Genomic DNA, 26,371 nt, shown 5'->3' on the forward strand with positions numbered 1-26,371 from the left:
TAATATTTATATTTTAAAAAAATATATTTGATATAGTCGACAAAGAATCTACCAATGAAAATATCACATCAAAAACATGAAAAAATTACTTTGCAAAGTTCAATTTGACTACCCGTAAGGATGGTCGCAAGGGTTCTCGGGTTCGAAACTTCTGCATGATTTTTTATCGAGTTTATTTTGTGGGATTTGTCTAGACTTTAGTTTATTTTATTTTTTTGTATGATTTACAAGCTTACAATCAGTTGCGGATCCAGGATTTTCATTAAGGAGGTTCGGAAAAAAAAGAGCAGTGCTTAAGATTTGAGGTTTGAACCCCTCAACCACTAAACCAACCTCTAATATTAAAAATACCTTAAATATACAACGTAATTTTTTGCAATGGGGTGAAATTTACCATGTGCGCATCCAAAGAATAGTAATTGTGGGTTCTCTTGTCATAAAAAAAATCTAAATTGAATTTTTATATACTATTATACAAGATTGACATACTATATATAGTGTTTTCCCTGTTATAATTTCATATAATATTATATATTATGTTATATTGTGTAATATTCTAAGTTGGTCGGTATATCTTTTGAAAAAATTAAATTTGTTCATAAATCGCATCTCTCTAGTGCGTATTATGCACATTTGTAGAATGTCTCTAGTTTCATTTAGAAATAAGTTCTGAGAATGAAAGAAAAGTTTTTTTTTCATTTTGATGGAATGTACTTTTTGAGAAAAAAAAAACAGCATTTCAAATAACTCGAGCAATACAGTTATAAAAAAGAAGTTAAATATGTTGCTAGAAATATTGAATAAGAATAGATTGTACCGTGGATAAGGTTGCTCATTCTTTAATCAGAGGTCTCGGGTTCAAGCTTTGGGTATGAAAAAATCCTTGATAGGGAGCATTTTCTGCCGAATGGAGTCCTACACAGTGCAAATTTGAAATAGTCGGACTCCAATATGGATATCGAACACCAAATAAAAACAAAAAAAAATCAAAAATTGTGAGCATAAATTTGACACGTATACCTAGATGCTTGACTGGAAAGAAAATAATTGGCACATGTGTCAATTATATCTTATCCCAACACTATAATATAAAGGGAGGGACTGGAATCGATATTATTGGAAGACAAGATAATTCTTCTGTGAAAAATAAGTAACGTAATTCTTTTGTGAATCAATAAGGTGGGGGTAGGATAGATAAGATTTTTCCCTAAAAAAATTGTAATGAGGTGTTTTTTTTTTCTTAAATAAGGTCTTATGAGACGCTTATACAAATTTGTTAAAGCTGCAATGAAGATATCGAACAATAGGTGGAAAAAAAAGTTGTTTATAATAAGATGATAAATACTAATCCTTACTCAGAAAAATCAAATTCAACTCTATGAATTGAGGTGACATAGGTAGGGAAGGTTTGGTAGAATTTTCCAAGCTATTTGCGTACCCATTGAGAACTTGTGGACACAATAAAAAGTGTTTTTTTTGAGATAAGAAACATCAAGAGATAAAGAGGTGTCCCACTTTTTGTCCTTTTAGTTTCCCACTCGGTTCTGATATCCACATTGAAGTACAATTAAATACAAATTCGCATCAGAAAGCCCCACATCGAGAGATAAAGCGTTCTCTAACAAAGACAATTCCGTACTTCAAGACCTCTTGATTAAGGATGAAGGACAGAAGGAGTACTTGTCACTCCACCGTAACCTTATTTGTGAGGTGTCCCACTTTTATTCCCATCATAATCTCCCCATTTGGGTTTCATAATAACAATTTGACAAGTGTACCAAGTCGAATCGCCCGATTAGTTTGAGTGTGTATTCGACTTTACCATTCATCAATATCACCATCCCATGTCAATGTCTTGAATATAATAGCAAGACAATAACATTTTACTGGTTTGATGTAGTAGCTCCAACAAACAAATATGCACTTAAAAGATTACTAGCATTTGATAACAACATGGTGTTCGGACCAGTTTGCATGCATGTCGACAGAATCCATAGGTTACCTGCTATATCCAACCAGCACATACACCAAGTAACTCTAATCAACATGTTTGTCTACAAAGAGACAAATGAAGAGTATATGTCACATACTGTTACATCTTCCTTGCTAAGTATAAAACTAAGGCCTAATAAGTTAAGCAAGAAACAGATGCTACAAATTTCTGCACCCAACGGGTTATTGGTTTGCGATGAGAATTACAATGGTGGGGTGAATCTCCTGTCTTACTACAATGCAGTTGGCACATCCGATGCTAACGCTATTCTGGACTTCCTTCTTTTCTTGCTTTCAGGTGTGCATCTTGTTCCATTAACCTTTCCCAGCTTCAGGGGAACTCTGCTATCTGAATTGGGCCCTAAAGGCGATGAATCAACAGCAGCATGAACGGCTTTACCTTTGTTCTTTTCCTTTCTAATGTTCTGATTGTGCATTGGAGATTTCACTCTCTTTTTTGATGATTGAAACTGCATTTCCTCCCTACCGTTGCCATGCCTAAGGAGTTGAACAGAGAAGGGATTTGCAGCTGTGTAACAAGTGGACTCGCATACCCCACCTCTTTCCAAAGCAACGTCTCCATTGTTTACCTACAAAATTTTTTTAGCAAAGCGAAAGAAAAAAGGTGAACATTTCTTATTGATGGCCTCAGGCATAGGATAAAATTTCAAAAGCAAAAAAAGGAATATATTACTTCTATCTTCAAAGGTAGATAACTCTAATGTCGCTAAAATTCATGTTGAAAGAGGGTTTTACCAATTGCAGAAGCGCAGAAAATGTTCGAGCAATGTCATGCTTCTCCGAACCCTTGACAACATCAGAAAAGGACATGGTGCTTTTATCATTTTCTTCCAGGGATAACTTGTTCAAAACCCTTTCCCCATATTCATGAATGTCAAAGGGCGGATGCGATTCCTGGGGATAAACACTAGAGGGATAAAATATCTGAACTGGACAGAGAAAAATAGGACAAATAAAGGAGATCTTAGAAAATGCAACACACTTGTTCCTCCAAGTTCTGGTCAATTCTCTGTTTCCACGTTGAAACCCGAGCAGCCAATTCAGTCTGCTTCTCAGTTTCAGCAAGGTTAGCAAGAAGAGAATCCTACAATAGAAAGAAGGTCACCAAGACAATCACAGAAGATTCAACAAAATTTAAGTAACGGATAAGCATGTCTAGAGTTCATGTTAGTGAACCCCTTCTCATGCCATTTAGGGGAAAATGAATTTTATTCTTACCAAGTGGGAGCGACAAAGATCTTCAAGGTTTTCTTGACCATTCAGATCTTCATGAGCTTCACTATCAAAAAGTGGACCACAATTATCATGCTGCAAAAATAAAATATAGTTAGCAACTTTAACTCGATAGTGCCACATTGAGCTAGCTTCAGAGAAACATGATCTTTACTGTATTGAGAAACATCCTTATCTAGATTACTAACCTTTTCACCATGTGGAGTAGCATTGTTGTTCATGTCTGCATTTTCTGGCATGTCAAAATCAGGAGGCCCAAAATTGTGATCAGCACTATCATAGTCATTATCTTCATTCTTTTCATTTGGGGTATAGAAATCATCGTAGTCGTTGTTCATCCCATGAAGAAGTGATTCCCGGAGCTGCAAACAGAAACTTCATACAATGAAATATTCAGGCATAAAAAGTTAGGTACAAATAAACTATCAATAATTTTAACCTTCTCAAATGGTGGTGGAGATTGTGAGTCGACTTGCTTATTCATGGCACAACATCTCCTCTCCCACATCTCGTTGAGGTCGGTATTAATGGTACCATGTAATCTTGCAAGCGGAAATTCTGTGGCCAAAGATGCAAGTTTTCTGGATACCACACCCTGCCTTCTATTAGATTTAACTGCTTGAAAGTATGAAACCTCGTTAGAGAATAAAGTGCTTGGATACAGAAGGAAACAAAGAGAAGGAAGCTTAAGAAACCTTTTTTGTACGATTTTACTTTCAAATTGCCTGGTTCATGAGGGTTCAAGGGTTTCCATGGGTCTTCATCATCTGAGTCATCTAAATCTCTAGGTTCTGAATATCCATGTGCATCATCAATGTTATCAGGTATATCAGATGAGAATGGATCATTGTTTAAATTGCCTGGATCAAGCTCATGTGGATCATTGTTTAAATTAGCTGGATCAAACTCATGACCCCTCGGAGACTGATACAAATTAGCATCCTGGTTCTTTCGCGCTGAAGATTTATTGCCAGCTCCCCCAGAAAGTCCTGTGGGAGAGGAAAAGCTTTTGTGGTATTTGGATTTTAGGGAACTGCCCTTTGAACTATTGTTCAGCCCCTTTCCAGCTATATTCTCACTATCCAGAAAGCCATCCACTGTTACTGAATCACATGCGTCCAATAGAATAAAATCTCGATAAAGATCACATGTGGCTAGCTGCAAGTAATAATAGAACAAATCAAAATAACAGAAACATACTGTAACTGCACATAAACAGACACTAACATACCAAGTAAGACTCCAGTTCTCCAGCATCTCCAGTAACATCCAGGCAGTCACCCTCGAGCACAACCAGATTTGCAGGGGCCTTCACAAACTGGGTGAATGAATCCCTGCATACCGTATCATCCAACATATTCTTTGCTTCCACTGCAAAAAGAACAATATAAATCATGCTGTTTGAAGTCCGGACACTTGCTAAAATAACAGACAAGTAATGATGCTACCTGGGATTTCCTCTGAAACCCAGAATGGATCATCCTCTTCATGGTTGGCAGCCGGCAAACCGTTTTCATCTGCTTGGGCTGATCCACTTGCTGGTAGATCTGGTTCACTGATTTAACAGGAAATGGAAAATCTCAATATATCACATTTTTGGGTTATGATACTTACAATACCAAGAACTGAATTAGTATATTTGGTGTACTACAAAATTCATAGCAATGAAAAAATGTTTCAACAGCCCCTTAATATGAATTACTCACTGCCCTTCATCAGAACGAGCAAATAGAAGATCATCAGTAGAAAGCTCAAGTGAAGAACAACTTATGTTTTATATTGGTAGAATTGGTTGAAACAGTGATGTTAAAGGCTCCCTTGATGCGTGCCTAAGCCCCAAAGCTAGGTGAAACCCATGGTGGCAAGTTTGTCTTGCTTAGGTGACGCCTTAGAGTAAGCATCAAAATGCCCATAGGCTTTGTTTTTAAGAAGCTAGTACCAGACAGGTCATCGGAAAAAAAAAACAGAAGCTAGTACCAGACAATAAATATAGTTGGTAAAGCAACATATAGTTGTTAGTTGCTAGAGGGGTAATTTTGACGACGGATAATCTTAGGAAAAGGAAGGTTGTTTGTATCAGTTGGTGTTACTTATGCAAGGAGACAGGTGAAGATGTTGATCATCTTCTTCATGGTAGCTTGGCCTCGAGACTCTGGTGGGCTTTCAAATTGTACATAGTTAAAAAAAAACTACTGAAAATTTACAAAACAGAATTTCACAAGAGGGCACTGCCTTTCAGGATTAGTAAGAAGCTCGAGTGGCAATTAACCGCTTTCTATAATACAATAGACCTAAAAGGATAAAGTGTCAACAACTTCAAGTTTTTTAGATTTTAGAAGAAGAAATCAAGAGGTATTTTGACTTGCACAAATATTTCTTCAAACCTCAACTTTATATGTATGTCCAAGAAGGCCTTAATCTCTAACAGGAGAAGACATCAAATGCACCTTAAAGTTGACCAGATATGTTGAATACACACTTCAACTAAACAGGTGACCTAATACACCCCTAACCTTGTTCGATCTGATATTATTAACACCCTCCTAAGACAATCTTAGATTTTGCGTGTGTATAATATCATTTTCAATTTTTCATTACCTTTTTCCCTTAATATTTCCTTTTTATTCAAAACACTTTTCTTCTTCCTCCTCCACCATAGCATATTTCCCTCTTTCAAATCCCTTCTTCTTTCGTCTCCATCATTGATAGATTGAAGGAAAAAGGAAATCTGAAGAGAATAACAAAGAACAGTAAGACGGCTATGGAGTATAGAGGTTGTTGGCGGTGGAGCGTCAATAGGCAGGGGTAATGCCATTGTTGCGTGTGAAGTACATAGAAATTTTCAGATCTGTAAGACTGCTAAAATTCTTCAAAAATCTTGAAAATTACATATGAAAATCAAGCATTTCATTGGTATTCTTTGTATAATCAAAATTGATATTGGTGGCTTGCTACTGAATGGCATTTTAGTGGCCGTAGGAGGTGCTACGGCGAGAATAGAGCAGACAGAGAGAGTAATCGTCTTCTCCGATGGATTTTCGATAAGTTTAGACAAAAACATCATGGATTTTAAGCACGGAAATCTCGAGGTTTTCAGTAGGAGTCGTGGTGTACCTTAATGAATTTTCCCGGTGGGTTCTCCGATGAGCTTGAGCAGAAAAATCATGAACTTTATGGAGAGAAATCATGAACTTTCTGATGGAAGTCTTCATCTTTTCCATTTCTTCCTTAAAGTTCCTCTTTTGAAGTTTCAAAGGGAGGGTTGGAGATGCTTTCGTGAGGGATTGAGTGAAGAAATGTCAGGGCCGATGAACGGCGGAAGAAGAATCCAAAAGGGAGGAAAAGGAAAAACTTTAAAGAAAGTGGGCCTCACAAATAAAAAGAATAAATAAGAAAGAGAATCTAATATAATTAATGTGTTAGAAATTACTATATTAAGAAGAAGATTAAGAATACTTAGTTATATAATGACCAATAAAAGAGTGTCACATGTGCAATTTTGTCATCTTACAATTCTTTTTTTTTCTTCTCACGCATTTTAAGGGAGGTGAATGCACTTTCTCCATCATGTCACCTTCTAAGGTGGTAATAGTATCACATATATTAAGAAGTCCCACATTGGAGAAAGGATGAGCAAATGGTTTCCTTATGTGGACTTGAACAATCCTCACCCTATGAGCTAACTTTTGCAGTTGAGTTAAGCCTCATATTTCTTTACAAGGTATCAAAGCCAGACTCTCTGTTCACCAATGTTGGGCCGCCATGTTTTATTGTCCACGCTCCAATTAATAAGGTCTAAGCGCGTTAGGAAGTGTTAAAGAGTTTCACGTCAGAAAAGGGATGAGCAAATGGTCTCCTTATATGAACTTGGACAACCCTCGCCCTATGAGCTAGCTTTTAGGGTTGAGTAAGTCCCAAGATTCATTTATTTACAATATTGAACAAGGTTAGGAGTGAATTAGGTCGCTTGATTAGTTGAAGTGTGTATTTGACTTGCCAAGACATCTTTAGGGTGCATTTGATGTCTTTTCCCATCTCTAACATGAGGCATTTCCATGCCAAACATGGTATAATATATCAGATCAATTGGACTTTTAAAATGGAATGTTGGTCATACGCTATTGGAATAACTTATAAAGGATGATTTACAAGATTGCACTGTCAATATTAACAAGGAAACTCAAGTGGAAAATTTAACCATTTTGTCTATAATTTGTCCTTTAGCTAAATAGACACTTATGCGCTTTATGCTTTTGATTTCTATCACAGTCTATTGTTTATTGTGTTTCAAATGTCGCACTATTTTGTTGTTCTAGTTCCTTTCTAGTAGGATTTGCACTACTTACCTTGTTAGTTCCGATATTTTTCCCCGTGTTTTCTTACTCTTTGTACTTTGATTTACTACACTTGAGTCGAGGGTATTTTAGAAACAATCTCACTATCACCACGAGATAGTGGTAATGTTTGCGTACACTCAACCCTCCCCAAATCCCACTCGTGGAATTCCACCAAGTATGTTATTGTAGACACTTATGAGCTTTAAAACCGAGTGGGAAAAGCAACATCGGGAACACCAAGCATTTCCATACGGTTTTTAGCAAAAGCTATGATGTAAGCTCAACAACATTTATGTACATACATTCATGTGTTTGGCAGTGTGCCTAAAACTAAATCTTTTTTTTTTGGTTTTCCATTCGGTGTCTGATATCCACATTGGAGTTCGACTAAATCCGAATTTGCGCCGGGAAGTCCCACATTGGGGGAGGGGGGGGGGTGTAAAGCGCTCCCTAACAAAGACGACTCCATACCCAAGGGGACTCGAATCCGAGACCTCTGGTTAAGGATGAAGGAGTACTTACCACTCCACCCAAATCCTTGTTTGTTTCTAAAACTAAATATTTCTAACACTAACGTGAATTACTTTTTCCAAAAGTCAAACAATAATATATTCCTTGTTTGTCCCAAAAGTATTTATGCGAAAAAGTTAGCCAAACATATTTTTTAAGTTAAGAACTTAAGGAAATGTAAAGACTTTTAGAAATGGAGATGTATCTCTTTAGATTTTACTTTCGGGTCAATAATCACCATGATAGAAACCCAAAACAAAAGCAGTAGGCTGCCATATTTTACATGACATATAGCTGCCTTGGATGCCCCACCAGAATTTTTCTTGCTGACGTAATACTTGTGAACCAATCGTCATGGTCTCAACCAGGAAAATGCAATCTTCTCCAGATCAGGAAAGTTGAGAACCAATCAGCATGATCTCAAGAAGGAAAATGCAATCTTCTCCAAATCAGGAAGGTTGAGAAACTCTAACTTCCCAAAATGACCCATGGTTACTTTTACTCACACAGTATTTTCTTGAACTTTGTCAAATTGCTGAAATTCCTAGAGAATTCAGAAGAAAATGTGAAATAAAAAATGGAATTTTGTTCTCCTAGACCTCTTAAAGTACAGAATCAGTCCCCTATTTAAATAAAGTATGTGAGTCTTTTAGCTGATGAACAATTCTTTAACATCAAGTTACGCAACATAAATAAAAATATTTTTATAAGTAGCTATAAATAAGAATCCCATGACTTATATAATGTTCACGAGAAGATTCATTTTCCTGGATAAAATGAGAAAAACTTCTAAATTGGAAATAATCAGTACTCAGAGAGTGTAACTTGCTTAACCTTCATTCTAAACAACATATGTTTAAAAATATTCTTATAGCAAGACTCTTTTCAATAATCTTCCTGCCTTCACCTTAAGAAAACACAGCACCTTCAAAGGCAGAAATTGTCGAGGCGCAAGTGTGTGCAGCACACACTAGACTCACTTGACTCTGGTACAAAGTCAAATGAAGAAAGAAAGAGTGAAGCAGAGCACCATACGCTACACTCTCATTCATTCTGATGGACCAAGGGATAACATTATTGCTTGAAGTAGACATTACTGACCTTAGCCACAACACTGCAATGACAAGACCAATCCACTTTCTTTTCAGAAAGAAAAAGAATAACAACCTCTCTACAAAATAACCTGGTCAATCAGAAATCATTGACTGTGTAAAGGTCCTAGCTCTCCATGGTCCATGCTTAGATAACTAAAGTTTACAAGCAGAATAAAAGCTTCAAAAAAAATTATAATCCTGAGTTGGTGTCTTCAGCAGTGAGTGGGTGATTGGGTGTGTGTGAAGTTTCATTCTCATAAATCATATCATAATTTCCATGCTCCTCAAAGTCCCAAACCATGAGAGAGGTATTACATACATTTTTTTTATGACCGAGGCTATTACATACATTATGGCTGGTGTTTGTAATGAGCCTTCTCAGTTTGTCTAGAAATTTGAATATCATGTAGGAAATATACAGAGCCTAGAATCCATAATTTGTCTGATCAAAAAATTATTGAATAGTGGGATGAAATGGGTATGGCTATGGAGGATTCGTATAGTTGACCCAACTAAACTGGAACTGGGATGTAGTTAATGTTATTGTTGTTTACTTGGTGGCTTTTCTAACCTGGTCTCTAGAAAAATTATGAACTTCTGATCAATACCTAAGAGAAATAACCCACAACTAGACCAAAAGTATGTGGTGTGGTTCTAGGACATTGTCAACATCTACATGTAATTGTTGACATCTATCAATACAACATTTTCCAAAGGATTATCTCCCAGTAGGTATTCCAATCCAACATACACCAGAGTAGGAAATGGTAGCTATCTTAGAAACAATTAGTATTAATATCCAAAAGCTCTAACTGTCATTACCAGAATACTATTCACACCATTTAACTAGGTGAAGACAAAGACAAGCAGGGTCAGATTGTACAAAGAACTGCTTGATAATGGATAAAAACTCAATCAACAAAGTGCAACATTTAACAACCTTTACATACAAGCTTTCATCTAATGTTAAGTTGCAGAAGTTACTTAAAATTAGCAGCATCATTTCTCTAGAGGACCAAAATTACATCAAAACCATCTTCACAGGCTAGTGCACTGAACAAATTTAGAGAGAAACCAAAAGAAAAAAAAAAGAACAACAGCTTTCCAAGAAAAGAAAGGAGCTTTAGAAGTCATTTCCTGGAAAAACATATATTCAAACCCTTGTACATCACAGGTGAATGGCCTGAGATGTACAGCTACCGACGTGATAATACATGTTGAAGACAAGCAGAGGTAACTAAGACTGAACATTGTTTCATCCATTTACAGAACAAGAGAAAGTTGAATAAATTGTAACCTAGCCTCTAATTATGCAAATAATTAGACTTTATCTCCAACCAGAGACGCCTTTACAAATCTCAAGGAATAAACAAAAATAAACAGCAAAAGCTGAAAAAAAACCTCTTCTTGGTGATGAATTCCAAAGCATGCACTACAAGAGAATACAGATACTCCACCTTCCTGCTGTAAACCTGAACTGACCCCTGAAGCAGCAAAGCAGCTACACATCCAAAAAAACATCTCATCAAAAGAATTACAAGTACACCCTTTTCAAACCACACAAACCCAAAACCTCCTTTCTGAAACATCAAAAATTACCTGGCATGGGGAAAATTATTTTACAAAAAAAATAAAAACATTTTTCTGATCAAATTCTAGAATTCTATCTCCAAAATATTCTCCAAGACCATTTTTGGGGAGAAAATTCACTACCACTCACAAAAATTCAAACATTTTCCAGGTAGAATTCATGTTCATCACAACTTTAACAATTAAAATTTTCAAATTTCAACTTCAAAATTTATAGCCAAATGAGATCTTATTTCTGCTACACAAAAGTAAGAGAAATGTGATTAATGTACAAAGTGGAGGAGAATGTACACACAAAGCTTAAAATTTTTACCTACCTTCAGCAAAATTCACAGAAAGGTGATGCCCATCATCATAATTTTCACTAGTAATTTCACCCGAGCAAATTTTGAGCAAATACTCCTCAAGATTTTTAGCTAAATCAACACCCCAATTCGATTCCAAATCCCGAAGTGGCTGAACTGTATGAAACTTCGCATTTTCCTCGTCTGCGCCGGAGCGATTCGCTTCTTCTCGACTGTTATTCATCTTCTATGAGTACAAAACTCACCATCCATTACACAAACCCAAAAAAAAGCTCTAAATTCAACAAAATGTGAATTGTTGAATCAAAATTGAAAGCCCTAATTTTTTGGGAAAAGGGCTTTATAGCAAACTACAGTGCGACGTCGTTTAGCTGCGTTTCAAATTTTTGGAGTGATGTTTTTCCCGCTCCAAGGTATATATATGTATGTGGGCCTTATGTTGAAGAAATGAGATGGGCCAAAAGAAAGCCCATTTGAAGTTTATTGGATCATGTCATTGGCCCAAAGTAGTGGTAAGGTTTTTGTACATTTGAGTCTCTTTGGACTCCATTTTTGTGAGATTACTCTGAGTATGTTGTTATTGTTGTTGTAAACTTGTTCTAAAAAATCATTTACATACTCTAATTTTGTAGTGACATTATTGTATGGTCGATAGTAATACATACACGCTTTCCTCTTCAGCACCACGATAATTGTCTTGCATAAAGGCAAAAGAAAGAAAGTTGGTGAGGAGTGTCAAATCATCCTATAGTATCTTCACCATTTGCACCTTGCGCTATTATCCCTTACGCTATGCTCTTTTGGTGTTTACTTTGGAATTTATCCATATATATGCACACACAAAAATATCTTTGAAATTGTATACCAAACATACACACTTCTAATCTTTAAAAGTTTTTTTTTTTCAAAACAAGCAGACTTTGGAAGTTTCGCTAAATAGAATATAAGTATATTTTATATGTTTTTTTAATATAACTTATATGTCTAACCAAAAAAAATAGTTAATTCAAATATTAAACCACTTTAAAAAAATACTCCAAAAATACTATTATTATTTTTTCATTTCACATGCCCAAGAAGTAATTATAAGTGTAAGATAAAACAACAAGATCTACAAAAATGAAGATAATTGTTTTTTTTTATTATTTATTGAAGATATACAAACTTTTTTACATCTTCATCATCTCTGGTTCATATTGGACACCAGTTTTCTTAACCCATCCATCAGTATTATCGCCACCTTTAAGTACAACTCCTGGGGCAAATTTAGCAACAACATCTTGTGGAGGGTTCTTAATGTAATTCTTCCAAGTTACTCTTTTATCAGTATTTGCACCTGGACCCCTATTTTGATACTCAACAAAATATAAAGTCTCAAGTCCAAAGGTACCAGCAAATGGAGTCCATCCTTCAGGTTCAATGAATCCATCAATTTGAGATTGCATCACTATGGTCCTTGAGTACATCTTCCCTGGTCGTCCGAGGAACGCCTTGTTGCGTGGTGGGTTGATGGCGACCAGAGCTGGCTCAGCTGTGATCGTGCAGTTTTGTATGACTATTGCACCTGTTCAAAGGCAGTGACAGAGTCAGAATTTCTAACGAGATAATTCAACTTGTAAACTAAAGAAATTTTTGCTTAAGTAAAAGGATTCAACAACTAATACAAATGACAGCATAGTGCACTAAGCTCCCGATGTTCACAATGTATAGGAAAAAATGAACCACATTGTGTCTATTTTATGCAATTTATGATGTATTTTCCAATGAGACTTTTACCTATAGCTTGAATCTGTCCAGTACAGGATTTGAACTTTATGGGCTCAAGGGGCATTTTAAATTTATAGAACGTTTGCGTTACTAGGTTCAAAATTTAATATTTATATATATTTAGTAGATTTCTTAAACACATATACACATTCTGAGCTAAAGCTACTTGATTAGATCAAATCGATAGCCTACACTATACATTCACTCCTAGAACTCCTGACCTCTTGATCACATGATCAAAGGCTTATATATGTAATGAAATGTCTCATTATTTAGATTTATATATGATATTTTAATTTTGATCAACATTATCTATACAAATAAACATATTTTGTTTTGGCAAAGTATCAGGTAACACCTCTTAAGGGTGAAAACTATATTCTCCCTTACACATCGCAACAACTCTTAAAATTGTACTATTTTATCATACTTACACAGTTGTAATTTTTCAACGAAGGATATTTAATTCATTGAACTTAGATACATCACTGACCTGTTCCGAATAGTTGCATCCTTCCCTGAGCTGCGATTGTGATAGCCTGTGTCTGCATCTCCTCAGGTTTCCTCGCGATTATCTTACAATTCTGGAACACAGCCACCGCGTCTCCAAAGATGAAATCTATGGTTCCTGAGATGGTACAATCGCGATAGAATTGTCTGCCAACATGAGCCATAAGTGTTGATTGGTAACCATCAATTTGACAGTTCTGGAATACTATCATTTCAGCTGAAACACGGAGTGCGACAGCTTCTTTTTTCAAAGGTCCTGCTGAGTTCTCGAATCCGATATCCTTAGCCATGAATCCCTGTCCGGAGATTGCTACAAAAATTGTATACAGTGACGTAGTCAGAAATTTATATTAAAAGGTTCAATTGAACCCCTTTGTCACTGTCATAAAACTCTAAAATAATAACCATTTTTCGGGTTTATAATTGTAAAATAGACACAAAAATCAAAAGTCGTAGAGAAATATTCAATTTTTTTGCATCCATCAATGTCAGTATTTTGGATTTCTCACTTGTTTAAGTTCGAAATCCAGGACATTGTTTCAACGAATTTTCAAACACTACCTTTTTTTTTTCTTCAAAAATTGATCCGTACACGTACAATTTTTACTAATTCTACCTATGCCTATATGGTCTAAAGCAATTGTTACGTCATGAGCTAACTTTTGAGTTGAATTAGCTTGAGATCTAAGTTTTGATGTTTATTATATGTATGTACATATAATGACATAAATGATTCAATACTTACAAACAGTGGCAGTAAGGAAGATTGGGAGACCATCAAGATAATTTTTGTTGCCAGTAATTTTGGTCTTGTTTGAGCCTTCACCAATGAAAACAACATTGGTCATTGTATTGGCAACTTCAACATTTTCATTGTAAATACCAGCCTTGATGAAGATGACATAGGGTTGAGCATTGTTTGGGGGAACTGTTTTAAGAGCTTCATTGATTGATTTGTGTTGTCCACTACCATCTTGAGCCACCACAACATTGGGCTTGAGGGTTGCAATTTGAAGGAGCCTTCGGTTGCCTGTAGAGACAGATTCAGAATTTAAATTTCGTAATTTCAATCTTCTATGATTCTTAGTCGATAAAACAATCTTGGTCATAGAAATAGAAAGACATGAATCACATAAAAAGATCTTTCGATTATATGTCGTGTGACTCAGAGCGTAGATGAGTGAGTGGAGCCGGAAAAAGAATGAAGCTAATCATAGAGAGTCGACTAGAACTAGAAGACCACTAGCTTGAGAGAAGACAACCTCTCTCATAGATGGTTCATTTCTCTTTTTTTTTACTTAAACCTTTTTTTAAGGGTATAGAAAAGTAGAATCGGCCATCGGGTATTCAACCATGCAACTATAGCGACCCCACACCCAACTCTACCTAACAAGCACCCTCCACCCTCATTCATTTTTTTAAAAATCTAGCTTAACATTACCTGCTTCCGCGACCAACAATCGTCTGTTAGCGATACCTAGGCCTTGCAACCCAGCCATTTGTTCCTCAAAGCTACTAACAATATCAAGTGCAACACTTGACAACTCGCTAGCAGTTTTCAAGATACTCTTCATTTTCTCACCAGTATCACCAGTCGTGTTAGCGAATGCATCTATACAAGTCTCTTCAAATGTAACAGCAGAGCTAAGCCATGACCTAACATCATAGATATACTCTTTAATCAATTTATTAAGGTCATTACTGTCAATTTGTGAAAAAGATCTCTTGAACTCTTCGATCGAACGGTCAAGAACTTCATCACAAACTTTTAAAGCATTCTTAGTCCTTGGATCATTTGCAGCTTCCTTAAATGGAGCTGAATTTTTAATTGAATTTGAAATTTCAGTCATAGTATTATCAAATGCGGTTTTAATCAACTCTTTTGGATCGCTAGTATTTTTAGCCGATCCAAGTGATTTTTCGCATGCTTCTTTATATTGCGTAGGTTGACACATGGCTTGTACGGATTTGCTAGAACTCGAAATTTCGCCCCCGTTAGAGGTTGAATCATCATTTTTTTTTGTAAACGTAACGGCAACACCAACAACACAAGCAACTAGAAGAATTGAAGCAATTCCAGCAATTACTATTTTCTTTTTACTGGTCTCCGCCATTTTAAATTTTAATTTTTTTGAGATTTTTTAAAATAAAGAATAGATAGTTGTTTTTTTTTTCTTCAATAATTCAAAGCAGAGCATGTGGGGATTTTTAACAAATTTTTGTGTTCCCCTGGGCTCTGCCAGCATACAGAAGTTAAACTCATAATTTAGAAATGTGGTATGTATTTATAATAGGGAGAGATAAGAAATAAGAGAATTATCAGTTAATCTGTTAAGTAATTTGTGGAAAATAATTTGTTTGTTTATTTGGTTAGGATTGAATTCAGGTTTACCAATACTTATAGTTGGAATTTTTCAATTTTTTCAATTAATTTTTTTTTTACTCTACTAATTTATTTCTTTTTAACCTCTTTTTTTGGGATTTATTTGTTGTTTGTTTCTAACCAGTGACTATAGTTTTTAGTTATTAAATGACACTGCTTTAAATCATTTTTTTAGATTAAAGAAAATATCAACCACAATTTATAAGCTGAAACTTATTTATTTATGTCGCATTCTATTGCGTGTAACTTATAAACTATATTTATCATGTGTGGCTTATAAATTGCATATGTGTGGTGCAACTTATCAATCACATTGTTGGATGAGTCGTATTCAATTAGTGTGACTTATAAATCATATTTAGTTAAATCTGACTAATAATCATATTCATATAAATGTGATTTATAGTAATTGTCGACTAGTTTTAAGTTTTGGAGTTGGAGTTACTCTACAAAAACATTATACTTTAATTCTTCTATTTAAAGTTTCCTCTCCTCTTGAATGTAATTTATTCTACATTTCTCAATCTTTTGTAGGCCCAATCTATATATATAATTGTTGAATGAATTCACAATAATTAAACGTGATTGAAAAATATTAAGCAAATGTTTGGTCATAAAATTTGGAACCTCAATTTAAAGGTTTAATTTAAAATAATCATTTGTTATAAAATCTGCATAAAATTTTAATTTTAATTTTAATTTCAATTTCAAATCTCAAATTCGCGAATAAGTAGGATTTCAAATTGTGATTTTAATTTTATTTTTTTAAAATGTAAAACTTGACCATATATAGGTATATATTTTGTAAAAAAAAACTCATTATTCAAATTTTGCAAAATAAAAAAAGAATGAAAAGAAGAGAAGAATCATGCTGAATAGAATTTTAAAAAATATATGAGTTTCCTACTATATATTATTGAGAAAAATAATAATTCTAAGATACATGTATTTTTGCTACTAGATACATAAAATAGGGAGAGAGATGAGCGAGATGGGGAGGAGGGCAAGCGAGATTCGTTAAGTATCTCAGATACATGCAAATCGCACTATATACACACCAAATACAGTATCTATATGTATCTAGTGTGATTCATATGTATCTTTGATATCAGATACATATGAGAGATACATAGGAGAGTGTTGAGCGATATGGAAAAGAGGCGAGCAAGATTTGTTATGTATCTCAGCTATATGCAAATCCATTTAGATACAATGTGTCTAAAACAAATTACACCTAATTTTGACCTCATATATCTCTAGATACATGTATCTAGATGTATCTGAACACACCAAAATCCGGAGAGATATATAATATTATCTGGACACACTAAAATCTAGAAAGAGATATAATATTGCAAACTAGAGTATATCTAAATAATTAACTCATAAACTAATGTGATTTATGTAAGTTCTCCATTTATTAATACGACACCTTAAAACATTCTAATACTTTATGTATAAACTAAAGTTTATTCATTTGGTAGTATCAAAAAACATGTTAAAATGGAATTTCAACTTCAAATTAACGTAATTTCAAATCATGTCCGAACGGTCCAAAAGATGTTGAAATAATACCTACTTTATTATGCATTTAACCACATTTTGAAGATATATATAAAAAAAAATGAGTCATCTTTCTCACAATATTCACGTGATACACATGACCACTCATTCTACTCCTTCTGTATGTGTAGGTCTTCCATCGCTGCCGTACGCGCGTGTCTACACGCGCTTAGGACCTACTTATGTCGCCTCCGCCACTCATCCTCCTCGTTCACTCCGCTTCTCTTTTTCTCGCCGGAGATATTACATTTTCCCGCGAAAATTCACCATGCCTTCCGCCTCCACCGCCGATTACCCCGTCGATGGCGATGAGCTGAAATTTCCGTTGGAACTTGCCAATGAATCTGATTTTGATCGAATTGTATCATCCGATGGACTTATCACCGTTTGTGGCTTCGGTTCTCTCCTCTCAGGTTAAAATTAGATTATACATTTATGCTGAACTTTGATTTTTGGAGAATATTGCAGAATTGCAATTTTATACTCTATACTTTGTGTACTTTTTAAATATCTTAATATTTAATCCTTCCGTCCGAAAATACTTGTCATGTTTCATTTATCGAGATTCAAACTGCATGAACTTTTGGCCAATTTTAAGATTGTATTTGTTTTCACTGTATTGATATGAGAAAATTGGAATTTATAGTACTTCTCGTATAATTTTTGTATTTTTAAGTTGAATTGATCTAATGTAGCTCAGCTCTGAAGATTAGTCAAATTGACTCTCGAGAAGTGTAACGTGAGAATTACTTTGGCAATTAATGTAGTTCATGCTTAGTCAAATTAACTTGGAAGTGTGAATTAAGCTGTGACAAAGTGAGTTGTGTTATAATCTGTCACTGTGTATGGCATTTTGATGTTGTGTTGTTGTTGGTAGAGCAGAGAGGAGTGCTCGGAGTACATTTCCGGATCTGATCAACTTCAGAGTGGCGAAAGTGAGTGGATTTCGGAGAGTGTTTGCTCATGTGGCACCTATTTTCTTCGAGCGTGGAATAGCTAAACCTGAAACAAAGGTGTCTTACATTCACTAAAAATGCAATCTTTAATATTGTTTTGTTTTACATTCATATTGTTTGGTTTGCTAAGAAGGTGCAGAGAATAAAAGAAACAAAGCAAAAAAAAATGGCTCTGCATGCTGGACTCTTGATATATTAATTGGGTATTAGAAGGATGAAAGTATATTATGATTAAACGAAATTGCTCAGTCACAATTTCTGTAAAGCTACTAACTTTTGTTGGCTTTACATAACTACTTATCAGTAGAAACTTTCCGGCATTGTAAAGGTGAAACAAACTGGAATTAGAACGGTCTCTGTTATAATCGTTTTAAGTCACTTTTTTGGAATTGGGAAGGAGGATAAATTCTTCAAGTAATTTGGAAGGAGAGAAAAGTAGAAATGAGAGAATGGTATAAGTCTAGCAGACCATGTGAAATTAGGAAAAGTTAAGTGATTTCTTGTCTATGTCGTGGTGGATAGAGTTACCGACACTTGTCTTGGAGAGAGGTAGCAGGTACCATGTGGATTTGTCGAGATTAAGTGCAAGTTGGTTCGATCTCCGTATTTATCAAAAATAAAAACGAAAGCATGGTCAACTCAACTCTCTGTTTAAATGAAAAGTGTCAGCTCCTGGTTGTCATTTTATTGAAAATCTTTATAAACCTCTTTGAAATGAAAGAGTTAGATTAACTTGATTTTCAGTATTGTGCATTTGAGGTATCAGGAAAACCGTCATTGTGAATAAACTATTTCTGCCTTTTGAATTACTCTCAAATATTTGTTTAGGACTGACTTCTATTGGGTGGGATGTTTCTCTATTTCTAGGAAATATCAAGCTTGAGCGTGGAGCCCTGTGAAGGGGAAACTCTTATAGTTACTATCTTTGAGATTCAGAGATCGGAGGTAACATCTTACGAATTATTCATTTTAAGTTGGTTACTTACCTAATAAAACTAATTGTCCATTTTAAGTTGGGATCTTGATATGATTACTTCTTATCTCTAACTTCTTCTCTGTAAAGGCCAGATTCCAGCATTTATTGAAAGAGAGCACGAGTTTCGGTTTTTAGCTGTAAGACCTTTGATAATCCTTCCTTCTCTTGCCTTTCTCTATCTGTATAAAATTAAATGTAACTTCAATTCATGTAACTAATATCAGTAACTTTTCTGTGTTTAGGTAATCCCGGAAACACTAAATGAATTGTTTTACATCAATCCAGCTGTAAGCACCCTGAGACTGCTCGGCCTTTTGTACCTCTGGTGAACCAATAATTTGTCTTCCTGATCCATATTTGTGTTATCTCTTAATGCAGATTATTTGTGCCCGTTATAGTGATGAGGAATATCTGAAAAATAGATGCAAAGGTAATTTTCCTATCACTTGGAAAGATAGCGAGTAATACAGTAAAACCTCATTATAACAACATTTCACTATAACAGCCTGATTTTCTAGCTATCTTTTTAACACTATCGATAAGAAAATGGGAAAAACTTCAACCGAAAACGAAATAACTGATGATTCAGTCTTTTGTTTTTCTTTGTATGCTTCTTTCTTAAGTTCATGTTGCTTCATGTATCATATGTTACCTTCTGTGTGTATGTTACAGTTTCATATCTTCTATTTTATCATTAGGTGATAAAGACATCTTCTTCCAGCGGTATGGACGGTACAATATTAACAAGTTATGGCGAGATGATATATTCCCTTGTCGTGTCTATCTCCGTCATTGGTTAGTTCCATCGAGTACTTATTAGTGCAAACCATATTCATTTCTGAAACTTGTTTCCTCAAATCTCTTAGCCCTGTGATCATTTGGATTTTCATACCTGCTTGAACATTGTGATTTTGTAGTGTCCTGGCAGCTCAAAATCTCTGTGATCTAGCCTACGACAACTTTCTTGATCATACCTTCCTTGGTGACCGTAGAACTACAATACGCGAGTACTTGTCAACAAGTGGTTCTGGAATCATGGAAGAGGAGCCTCCAGAGTTGTTAAAAGAACGATATGGCGGTTGAGTCTGATGCTGAGTGAATGAGATTGCACGATTTTTAGTTATTCCATTAGATATCAAGCAACTTTGCTGACTAACTCCATATTAGGTTATATATCAGAAATATTTGTGATTTGCATCACAAATAAACTGCATTGACTTGTAATCTGTATTGACAAACTTCTGCTCAATCAAAAGTGAGTGTTTTTCGACACGAAAAGTGCGATAATGCTAATATGTCTATCAAAGTATCAAGTTGAATATGATGGAATTTCATATGCCTTTCTGAATGTACACTTGTTTGGTTTTGTCCAAAACACAAAATGAAAAGAATAGTCATTCTTGGAAAATTGATGGCTTATAATCTTTTGATGATATGAACTAACATCAACATTCATCATTCTCTCAACACAAGCAAAATGTTGACTTAAAAAGTGTTCGAAAAAACACAAAATCTACATGCTTGGCCATGAAACAAGAATTAGGCTTGCACGTGAGGAGACGTGTCGAAGATATAGCAAAATAAATAAAAGTATATATATATGATCTTGATTCTTGAATATGTCTTATATGTATCTGTTTTAAGGCTTGATTAATTTGAATTTGCGTTGGAAGGTTTCATTTTAAGGGCAACTTAAAGTGTTACATATCAAAGACGACTATATACTCAGGCGTTTAATTAAAGATGGAGGAGTACTTATCATTCCACCATGACTTCTAGTGACGGATCTTGAATGTGTGTCACAAACAATAATGTTTTTTCAACTAAACATGTGGACATTTTCCTTAGAGGTTGAGTAAAAATAGTGACAAAGTCAGAAATTTCATTAAAAAAACTAAAAAATTAAAAAGTTAAAAGAATGACTTTTTGACATATATATATATATAGTAGTATAATTTTTTGACAAAAAGAATGGCTTTTGATACCTCCTTAGACAAAGGTGGCTCCCCTATAAATCTCTCAAATATAAGTGAAATTACTCTAATAATATAATTATTAATTTTACAATCATTAATATTTATAACTTAATTTTTTTATCGAACTATTCTTTATCTTCTGAATATTATGATTATTATCATTGGAAATTCATTAGTCTTCTTGATATTAAGAAGTAGAAAATAAAAAATAATCAGCCAATACTTGTTCATAGACAACATACAGATGAGTTTTATTCCTTGGCAAATTTCAAGTAAATAACAACAAAAAGATAAAAATTGACCACCACACAATACAAGAAACTAAAAGACACACCAATGACAATACACAATTTTTGCTTTTTTTTGTCAACAAGCCAGAGACGAATTCAAGATCTAAATTCAGTAGGTTCAAATTAAATGAACCTTAACTTTGAGAACGCAATTCAGGTCAAAATCAATAGTTTTCAAATTAGCTCACTGAAATCCGCACTAGATTCATCTCTGAATACGCAGTTTAGGTAAAGATAAATTAGTTTGCATATGAACCAACTGAACCCACACTAGATCCGCCCGCCTATGACTACATAAATTAATAAGCATCAGGATTTGCTAGGAGGTAAGCCTCTATAGCCTTGAATAGTCCAACAGCCTTCTCTTTGCCAGCCTTAATGTCCTCTTCTTTGATTTGAACATCACCCTTAGTGTGATAAGTGCTAGTGTTCTTGCAAATTGACCCTCCATTTTCATATGGTTCAATTTTAATATTATAAGAAATTGATTCAAGAACATCCATTAAAGCATCTCCTTCAATGATTGTGTAGTTGTATGTGTAGTTCTCTTTGTCAACTCCATCAACCCTTTGCTTCATATTCTTGAATTGGCTACCTAAAAAAATAACACAACAATTATTATTATCAAGATAGGTAAGAAAAGAATTAGAGACATAGGTAACATGTCTGGTACTCGCTTTGGAGTACATGTAACGCATGAGGTCTCTGGTTGAGGGGGAAGGGATCTTATACATCTCATCACGATCCTGGTGGTTAACGTGTCTCTATTTTGTCTAGAGAATGAAATTCTTTCTTTTTGTATTCTTAATGATCGACAATTGACATTTTTTTAGTCAAAATATAACAAAAACTAAGTCCAACTCATTTTTCATGCGAATTCAAGATCTTAAGTCAGTAAAATGCAAAATACTATTACGTACTACACCAACTATTCATTTATGAAAATCGATACGAACTTATATATATGTATATATATTTATTTATTTTACCGTCGCCGAAGGTGATCAACTTGATAGTACCAACACCACCATCACCATGGAGGATTTCAACATTCTTGATAGCTTGTGGAAGGATTTTAGGGATTAGAATGTCAGCATCAAGAACAGAAGCTTTAAACAATTTTGCTGGTGGAATTGAGGAAATAGTATTTGTTTCACAAGTGATGACACCCATTCTTTTTTTCTTTTCTTTTTTGTTTAGATGTTTACTAATAAAAGTTGTTGATGCAATGCAAATGCATGAACCTGAGATTTATTTGTAGTGTTTAAGATGTTGAAATGTATTTCACTGTATGTTCACACTACCTCTAAACATGACAATCAAATTATTTAGTAGTTGAAGATTTGAATTCTTCTTTACTCATGTGATGTTTGACTATATATGGTTATAAACTGTACTCAAGATGCATATAGACAGCCAAAGAAGAACTGGGAGGTTATTAGACGAGACATGACACAATATCAATCAAATAAGAACGTGATCTTTGATAAGAAGGTCTGAAGGTCGAGGTTGTCACACTTTGGAGAAGCAAGGGACTATCCTCGTCTCTTCTCCTCCTTATAAGTAGTATTTAATAATCACGTAGTTTCTTATATCAGAAACGGCCTCCCTACCCTACTGAATGTGAATCACAACTGCGTCTTTACGCAGTTAAATTAGAAATATATTGCATACTGTCCAACAGGGAAAAGAAAAGAGTATTCATTATTATATACATACATATATAGATAGAACTACATACAGTAGGACTCCATAAGTTCCAATTGGCCTAATAACTACTACAGATTTTGGCAGCAGTATCTCTTTCTTTCACAGAGCTACAACATTGCAGGTTACATAATATAATAGTTACTACATTGCAAATCCTCTTTGTTAAATTAGAAGTCGTCGTCTTCAAGGAAAGTCGATAGCAGAAGCCCTTGCACAAACTCACATTTCCTTGCCTTCTCTACTTGATCTTCTTCAGATAGTGGAGTTGGCTGAATATTTCTGCTCAGTACAACACGAAGATTAATAATGTCAGACATGTGAATAGGAAAAGGACAAAGTGGAAGTTTGAAGTCCACAAAAGAGCCATATATTACTTATAAGAACCAGTTGCCTAAAGGATAAACCTGTCTTATGTTTTCCCTATTATTTTTTATGTCCTCTTTACTTTTTGTATTTTTCTTTTAACTGCTCTGATGTTCATTAATCGAATCGAGGGTTCTTCCGAAAATAGCCTCTCTACTTCCTCGAGGTAGGAATAAGGTCTGCGTACACTCCCGCTTATGGGACTACACTGGGTTTGTTGTTGTTGTTGTTGATTTGAAACTAAAGATGTGTTTAATGTACCAAAATGTCTTTTGAATCTTCTGGTCTAGAACATGCCATTAAACATGAATGGTAAGACACATAATTGAAACAGTTCAATTTCAAATCCGACGAGTTATTGACCTATGAATCTGCTAAGCATGCCATTCATCACCAATGCCTTATCTAAACAGTGTAAATTCTATTTAGCACACTATACAATGATGAACACACGAAACTTGAGATTAATATCTTCTCTAAACATCGGCAAGTCACCAACAGGAGTATCTATGATTATTGGAAAATGAGAACTACAGCAGGTAAAATGGAAAAGGATCATTACCATACAAAGGTATCTACTTTTGTCCCAAATTACATCAAAATATGGCAGCTTAAAAATTGACTTCACATTAAGTAGTAAAAATATGTTCCAAATATCACAGAGAATGAAAACTTATGTGCAACTCAGCCAAGCAATGAAACAGGCAATTAAACATTACGAAAACATTGAGAAAAGGAACCCATAACTTAAGGACAAAGAAACAAAAGAAAGAAGCTGAACTAGGGTCGTTCATGTACTCTTAGAAGCACTACATCACCTGGGACTCCATTCCCCCTTTTACCCCTACTTCCTCATCCACTTCCCACTTCCCAGTATCAAAGGCAATGATAAAAGGAGACATAATAGAAGTGTAATAAAATGCTGACATACCTGTCAGACAAGTTCTCAACAGCGCTTTCTTGTGTTGAGCATGCTGCTAAAGCTTCATCAACCGAAGACAGAGGTTGAACTTCAGAAGGTTCATCAACCGAAGCTGAGCTGCTAATGAATGAAGATATTAAGGGATCAGGATCTGCACTGGTGGAAGAAACCAAGTGGGAGGATCCCCTGAGAATGGATTGTAGACTTCCTTCTCTCAGCTCTTTTCTTATAATAGAAAGAGTTGAATTAGGTCCACCCCTTCGAAATCGTCTCTTGCGCTGAACCTGTTACACAGTCAATTAAATATAATAACTATATGGAGTCTAGCACTAAAAGCAGACAGAAGAGAGATGCTTTATAGTTCTAGCAAGAGCTTCTGAACACAGAAAAGGCTTCATATTCAAATCCCAGTTAAGCAAACAAAGAAAAAGCACCAGAAGGATACCTTCAGAATATTTCCATGTTGCTGCGTAATATGGCCAACCAAATTCGTTCCGACCCTTTTAGCACAAACAGGGCATATCTGCATGTACATATGTGTTGTCTAAGTCAACGGATAACACAGACATATGAACCAGATATTTTCACTGACATTTAATAGGAGAAGTGCCACAGGATCACTTTGAGTTATGTTTACAGCATCCTTGGCACTAGCTACATATGCAACTCAAGCTTGAAGCATTTACATATAAATAATACATCTGTAAACATATATCGAGAGACAAAATAATAATCATACTTGTGATGATCTTTTTCTATTTGCACTTAAGAAGTCGGAAACAATTGCCATGGAAGGAATCAAGGATAAGTCGTGTTGGGACATGGGCAAAGTTAAGATAATTGCTCTCAATACCCTGAATGATATGGCTAGCTTTTCATTATCAGATTGCTTCCCTACTCCCCAGAGTTTCCTGTTTATACTTCTATTTCTTTTGAGCGGTGGAGTTCCAACACCAGAGTGTTACCACAAACACAAAGTGTTATTATAGCTCATAAGATAAGAAGGAAAAAAACTTAATATTCCTGTGTACGTTTTCTAGCAAAGCTGGCCCAAGCACCAACTCAGGTTGTACTTCTTAAGTCTATTTGGAATGAGATAGTGACTATTAAGTCACAGTTGACTTTCTTTCTTTTAATATGGTATGCCCACCCCCCAAACTCCCTGCTCAAGAGTCAATACTCAATAGTGGTCCTTTCCCACTTTGCTCCCTTGGTGACTCGAATACTCAACCTTAGGGTAGGAGGTGGGAGGATCCTCTCCACTAGGCTAAAGACCTCCATTTCAAACCTTTCCTATCCTTAACTATGGCCATGAATCAGAGAACTCCAAAAATGAGCCAAAGCACTCGAGAGCCTAAACATTTCCTTTTCCCAATGAAAACTACGAGGCAGATTACATGGTTTCAAAGGAGGAAGAGAAAAGGTGGGAGGTTGCTGGATTAGTCGAGTTACCAACCTCCACCGTTGAATAACCAGAAAAAAGAACTGAGACTATAGACAGTTCTAGGACAATTAAACATTGACTGAGATATTAATTGCAATAACCAGAGTAGGAGGAAAACCTACTATGATGTAAGCATGTAGCATTGATGCACCTAATGCTCGAATAAAACATATACAGCTTAATACTTTCCACAATTAATATACAAGGCAACAGAACAAGAAGCTATCGTCTTCTTCTTTTCCTTTACATGAGTAAGGGAAATAAGGAACTACTATCCTGAAACTTTGAATTGTGAAGTTCAAAGCCTCTACTATATATACACACTAAATTGAAAAGGATCATTTCAAAAAGTTGAAGGCAACATCTACCATTACCAATATGCATTATCATCAATGCCATGGGAATCTTCCTAACATCACCCCCCCCCCC

At 35.1% G+C, this 26,371-nt stretch overlaps 6 protein-coding genes across 6 annotated transcripts in view; 1 reads left to right on the plus strand and 5 right to left on the minus strand.

The window, feature by feature from the left end:
* Positions 1 to 1,919: 1,919 nt before the first annotated feature.
* On the minus strand, positions 1,920 to 11,459 carry LOC102580190 (condensin-2 complex subunit H2). Its single transcript, XM_006349763.2, has 11 exons — positions 11,095 to 11,459; positions 10,589 to 10,688; positions 4,695 to 4,801; positions 4,478 to 4,617; positions 3,942 to 4,404; positions 3,686 to 3,861; positions 3,435 to 3,608; positions 3,232 to 3,321; positions 2,996 to 3,097; positions 2,749 to 2,907; positions 1,920 to 2,582 (listed from the first exon to the last, which is right to left on the minus strand). The coding sequence occupies exons 1-11, from the start codon at positions 11,303 to 11,305 to the stop codon at positions 2,226 to 2,228; spliced, it is 2,079 nt and encodes a 692-aa protein (XP_006349825.1). The 5' UTR covers positions 11,306 to 11,459; the 3' UTR covers positions 1,920 to 2,225.
* Positions 11,460 to 12,232: 773 nt separating this feature from the next.
* On the minus strand, positions 12,233 to 12,913 carry LOC102596111 (pectinesterase-like). Its single transcript, XM_006349889.1, has 2 exons — positions 12,859 to 12,913; positions 12,233 to 12,646 (listed from the first exon to the last, which is right to left on the minus strand). The coding sequence occupies exons 1-2, from the start codon at positions 12,911 to 12,913 to the stop codon at positions 12,252 to 12,254; spliced, it is 450 nt and encodes a 149-aa protein (XP_006349951.1). The 3' UTR covers positions 12,233 to 12,251.
* A 421-nt stretch (positions 12,914 to 13,334) lies between these two features.
* Positions 13,335 to 15,473, minus strand: LOC102596439 (probable pectinesterase/pectinesterase inhibitor 21). Its single transcript, XM_006349890.1, has 3 exons — positions 14,801 to 15,473; positions 14,105 to 14,389; positions 13,335 to 13,669 (listed from the first exon to the last, which is right to left on the minus strand). The coding sequence occupies exons 1-3, from the start codon at positions 15,471 to 15,473 to the stop codon at positions 13,335 to 13,337; spliced, it is 1,293 nt and encodes a 430-aa protein (XP_006349952.1).
* A 1,891-nt stretch (positions 15,474 to 17,364) lies between these two features.
* Positions 17,365 to 20,585, plus strand: LOC102580514 (uncharacterized). The gene is made up of 8 exons (XM_006349764.2): positions 17,365 to 17,718; positions 18,188 to 18,318; positions 19,129 to 19,206; positions 19,330 to 19,374; positions 19,480 to 19,524; positions 19,616 to 19,667; positions 19,936 to 20,032; positions 20,155 to 20,585. The coding sequence occupies exons 1-8, from the start codon at positions 17,367 to 17,369 to the stop codon at positions 20,318 to 20,320; spliced, it is 966 nt and encodes a 321-aa protein (XP_006349826.2). The 5' UTR covers positions 17,365 to 17,366; the 3' UTR covers positions 20,321 to 20,585.
* Positions 20,586 to 21,443: 858 nt separating this feature from the next.
* LOC102580863 (major allergen Pru ar 1-like) lies at positions 21,444 to 22,724 on the minus strand. Its single transcript, XM_006349765.2, has 2 exons — positions 22,493 to 22,724; positions 21,444 to 22,098 (listed from the first exon to the last, which is right to left on the minus strand). The coding sequence occupies exons 1-2, from the start codon at positions 22,674 to 22,676 to the stop codon at positions 21,803 to 21,805; spliced, it is 480 nt and encodes a 159-aa protein (XP_006349827.1). The 5' UTR covers positions 22,677 to 22,724; the 3' UTR covers positions 21,444 to 21,802.
* A 405-nt stretch (positions 22,725 to 23,129) lies between these two features.
* The window catches only part of LOC102581198 (protein DEHYDRATION-INDUCED 19 homolog 4-like), a 5,793-nt gene continuing 2,551 nt past the window's right edge, over positions 23,130 to 26,371 (minus strand). The window contains exons 3-5 of the mRNA XM_006349766.2: positions 24,944 to 25,021; positions 24,508 to 24,782; positions 23,130 to 23,492 (exon numbers count right to left, since the gene is read on the minus strand). Coding sequence (XP_006349828.1) covers positions 23,381 to 23,492; positions 24,508 to 24,782; positions 24,944 to 25,021 — 465 coding nt within the window. The 3' untranslated portion in view covers positions 23,130 to 23,380. The remainder of the gene's footprint in view (positions 23,493 to 24,507; positions 24,783 to 24,943; positions 25,022 to 26,371) is intronic.

The sequence above is a fragment of the Solanum tuberosum genome, unplaced genomic scaffold (genome assembly GCF_000226075.1).
Source record: "Solanum tuberosum cultivar DM 1-3 516 R44 unplaced genomic scaffold, SolTub_3.0 scf00114, whole genome shotgun sequence".
NCBI classification, from domain to species: Eukaryota; Viridiplantae; Streptophyta; class Magnoliopsida; order Solanales; family Solanaceae; genus Solanum; species Solanum tuberosum.

Bases quoted from the DNA above. Each gene is read 5' to 3' on its own strand.
- LOC102580863 (XM_006349765.2), bottom strand. From the start codon at position 22,676: ATGGGTGTCATCACTTGTGAAACAAATACTATTTCCTCAATTCCACCA. The intron at 22,099-22,492 runs GTAAAATAAATA...TTATTTTTTTAG, and splicing joins GTTGATCACCTTCGGCGACG to GTAGCCAATTCAAGAATATG.
- LOC102580190 (XM_006349763.2), bottom strand. From the start codon at position 11,305: ATGAATAACAGTCGAGAAGAAGCGAATCGCTCCGGCGCAGACGAGGAA. The intron at 4,618-4,694 runs GTAGCATCATTA...TTCTTTTTGCAG, and splicing joins GGTTTCAGAGGAAATCCCAG to TGGAAGCAAAGAATATGTTG. The intron at 2,583-2,748 runs GTAAAACCCTCT...AAAATTTTGTAG, and splicing joins TTTCTGCGCTTCTGCAATTG to GTAAACAATGGAGACGTTGC.
- LOC102596439 (XM_006349890.1), bottom strand. From the start codon at position 15,473: ATGGCGGAGACCAGTAAAAAGAAAATAGTAATTGCTGGAATTGCTTCA. The intron at 14,390-14,800 runs GTAATGTTAAGC...CTGTCTCTACAG, and splicing joins ATTGTTGGTCGCGGAAGCAG to GCAACCGAAGGCTCCTTCAA. The intron at 13,670-14,104 runs GTAAGTATTGAA...CAATTTTTGTAG, and splicing joins CTTCCTTACTGCCACTGTTT to CAATCTCCGGACAGGGATTC.
- LOC102580514 (XM_006349764.2), top strand. From the start codon at position 17,367: ATGAGTCATCTTTCTCACAATATTCACGTGATACACATGACCACTCAT. The intron at 17,719-18,187 runs GTTAAAATTAGA...TTGGTAGAGCAG, and splicing joins CTTCGGTTCTCTCCTCTCAG to AGAGGAGTGCTCGGAGTACA. The intron at 19,525-19,615 runs GTAAGCACCCTG...CTCTTAATGCAG, and splicing joins TGTTTTACATCAATCCAGCT to ATTATTTGTGCCCGTTATAG.
- LOC102596111 (XM_006349889.1), bottom strand. From the start codon at position 12,913: ATGCCCCTTGAGCCCATAAAGTTCAAATCCTGTACTGGACAGATTCAA. The intron at 12,647-12,858 runs GTAAAAGTCTCA...GCCTTTGAACAG, and splicing joins TGGACAGATTCAAGCTATAG to GTGCAATAGTCATACAAAAC.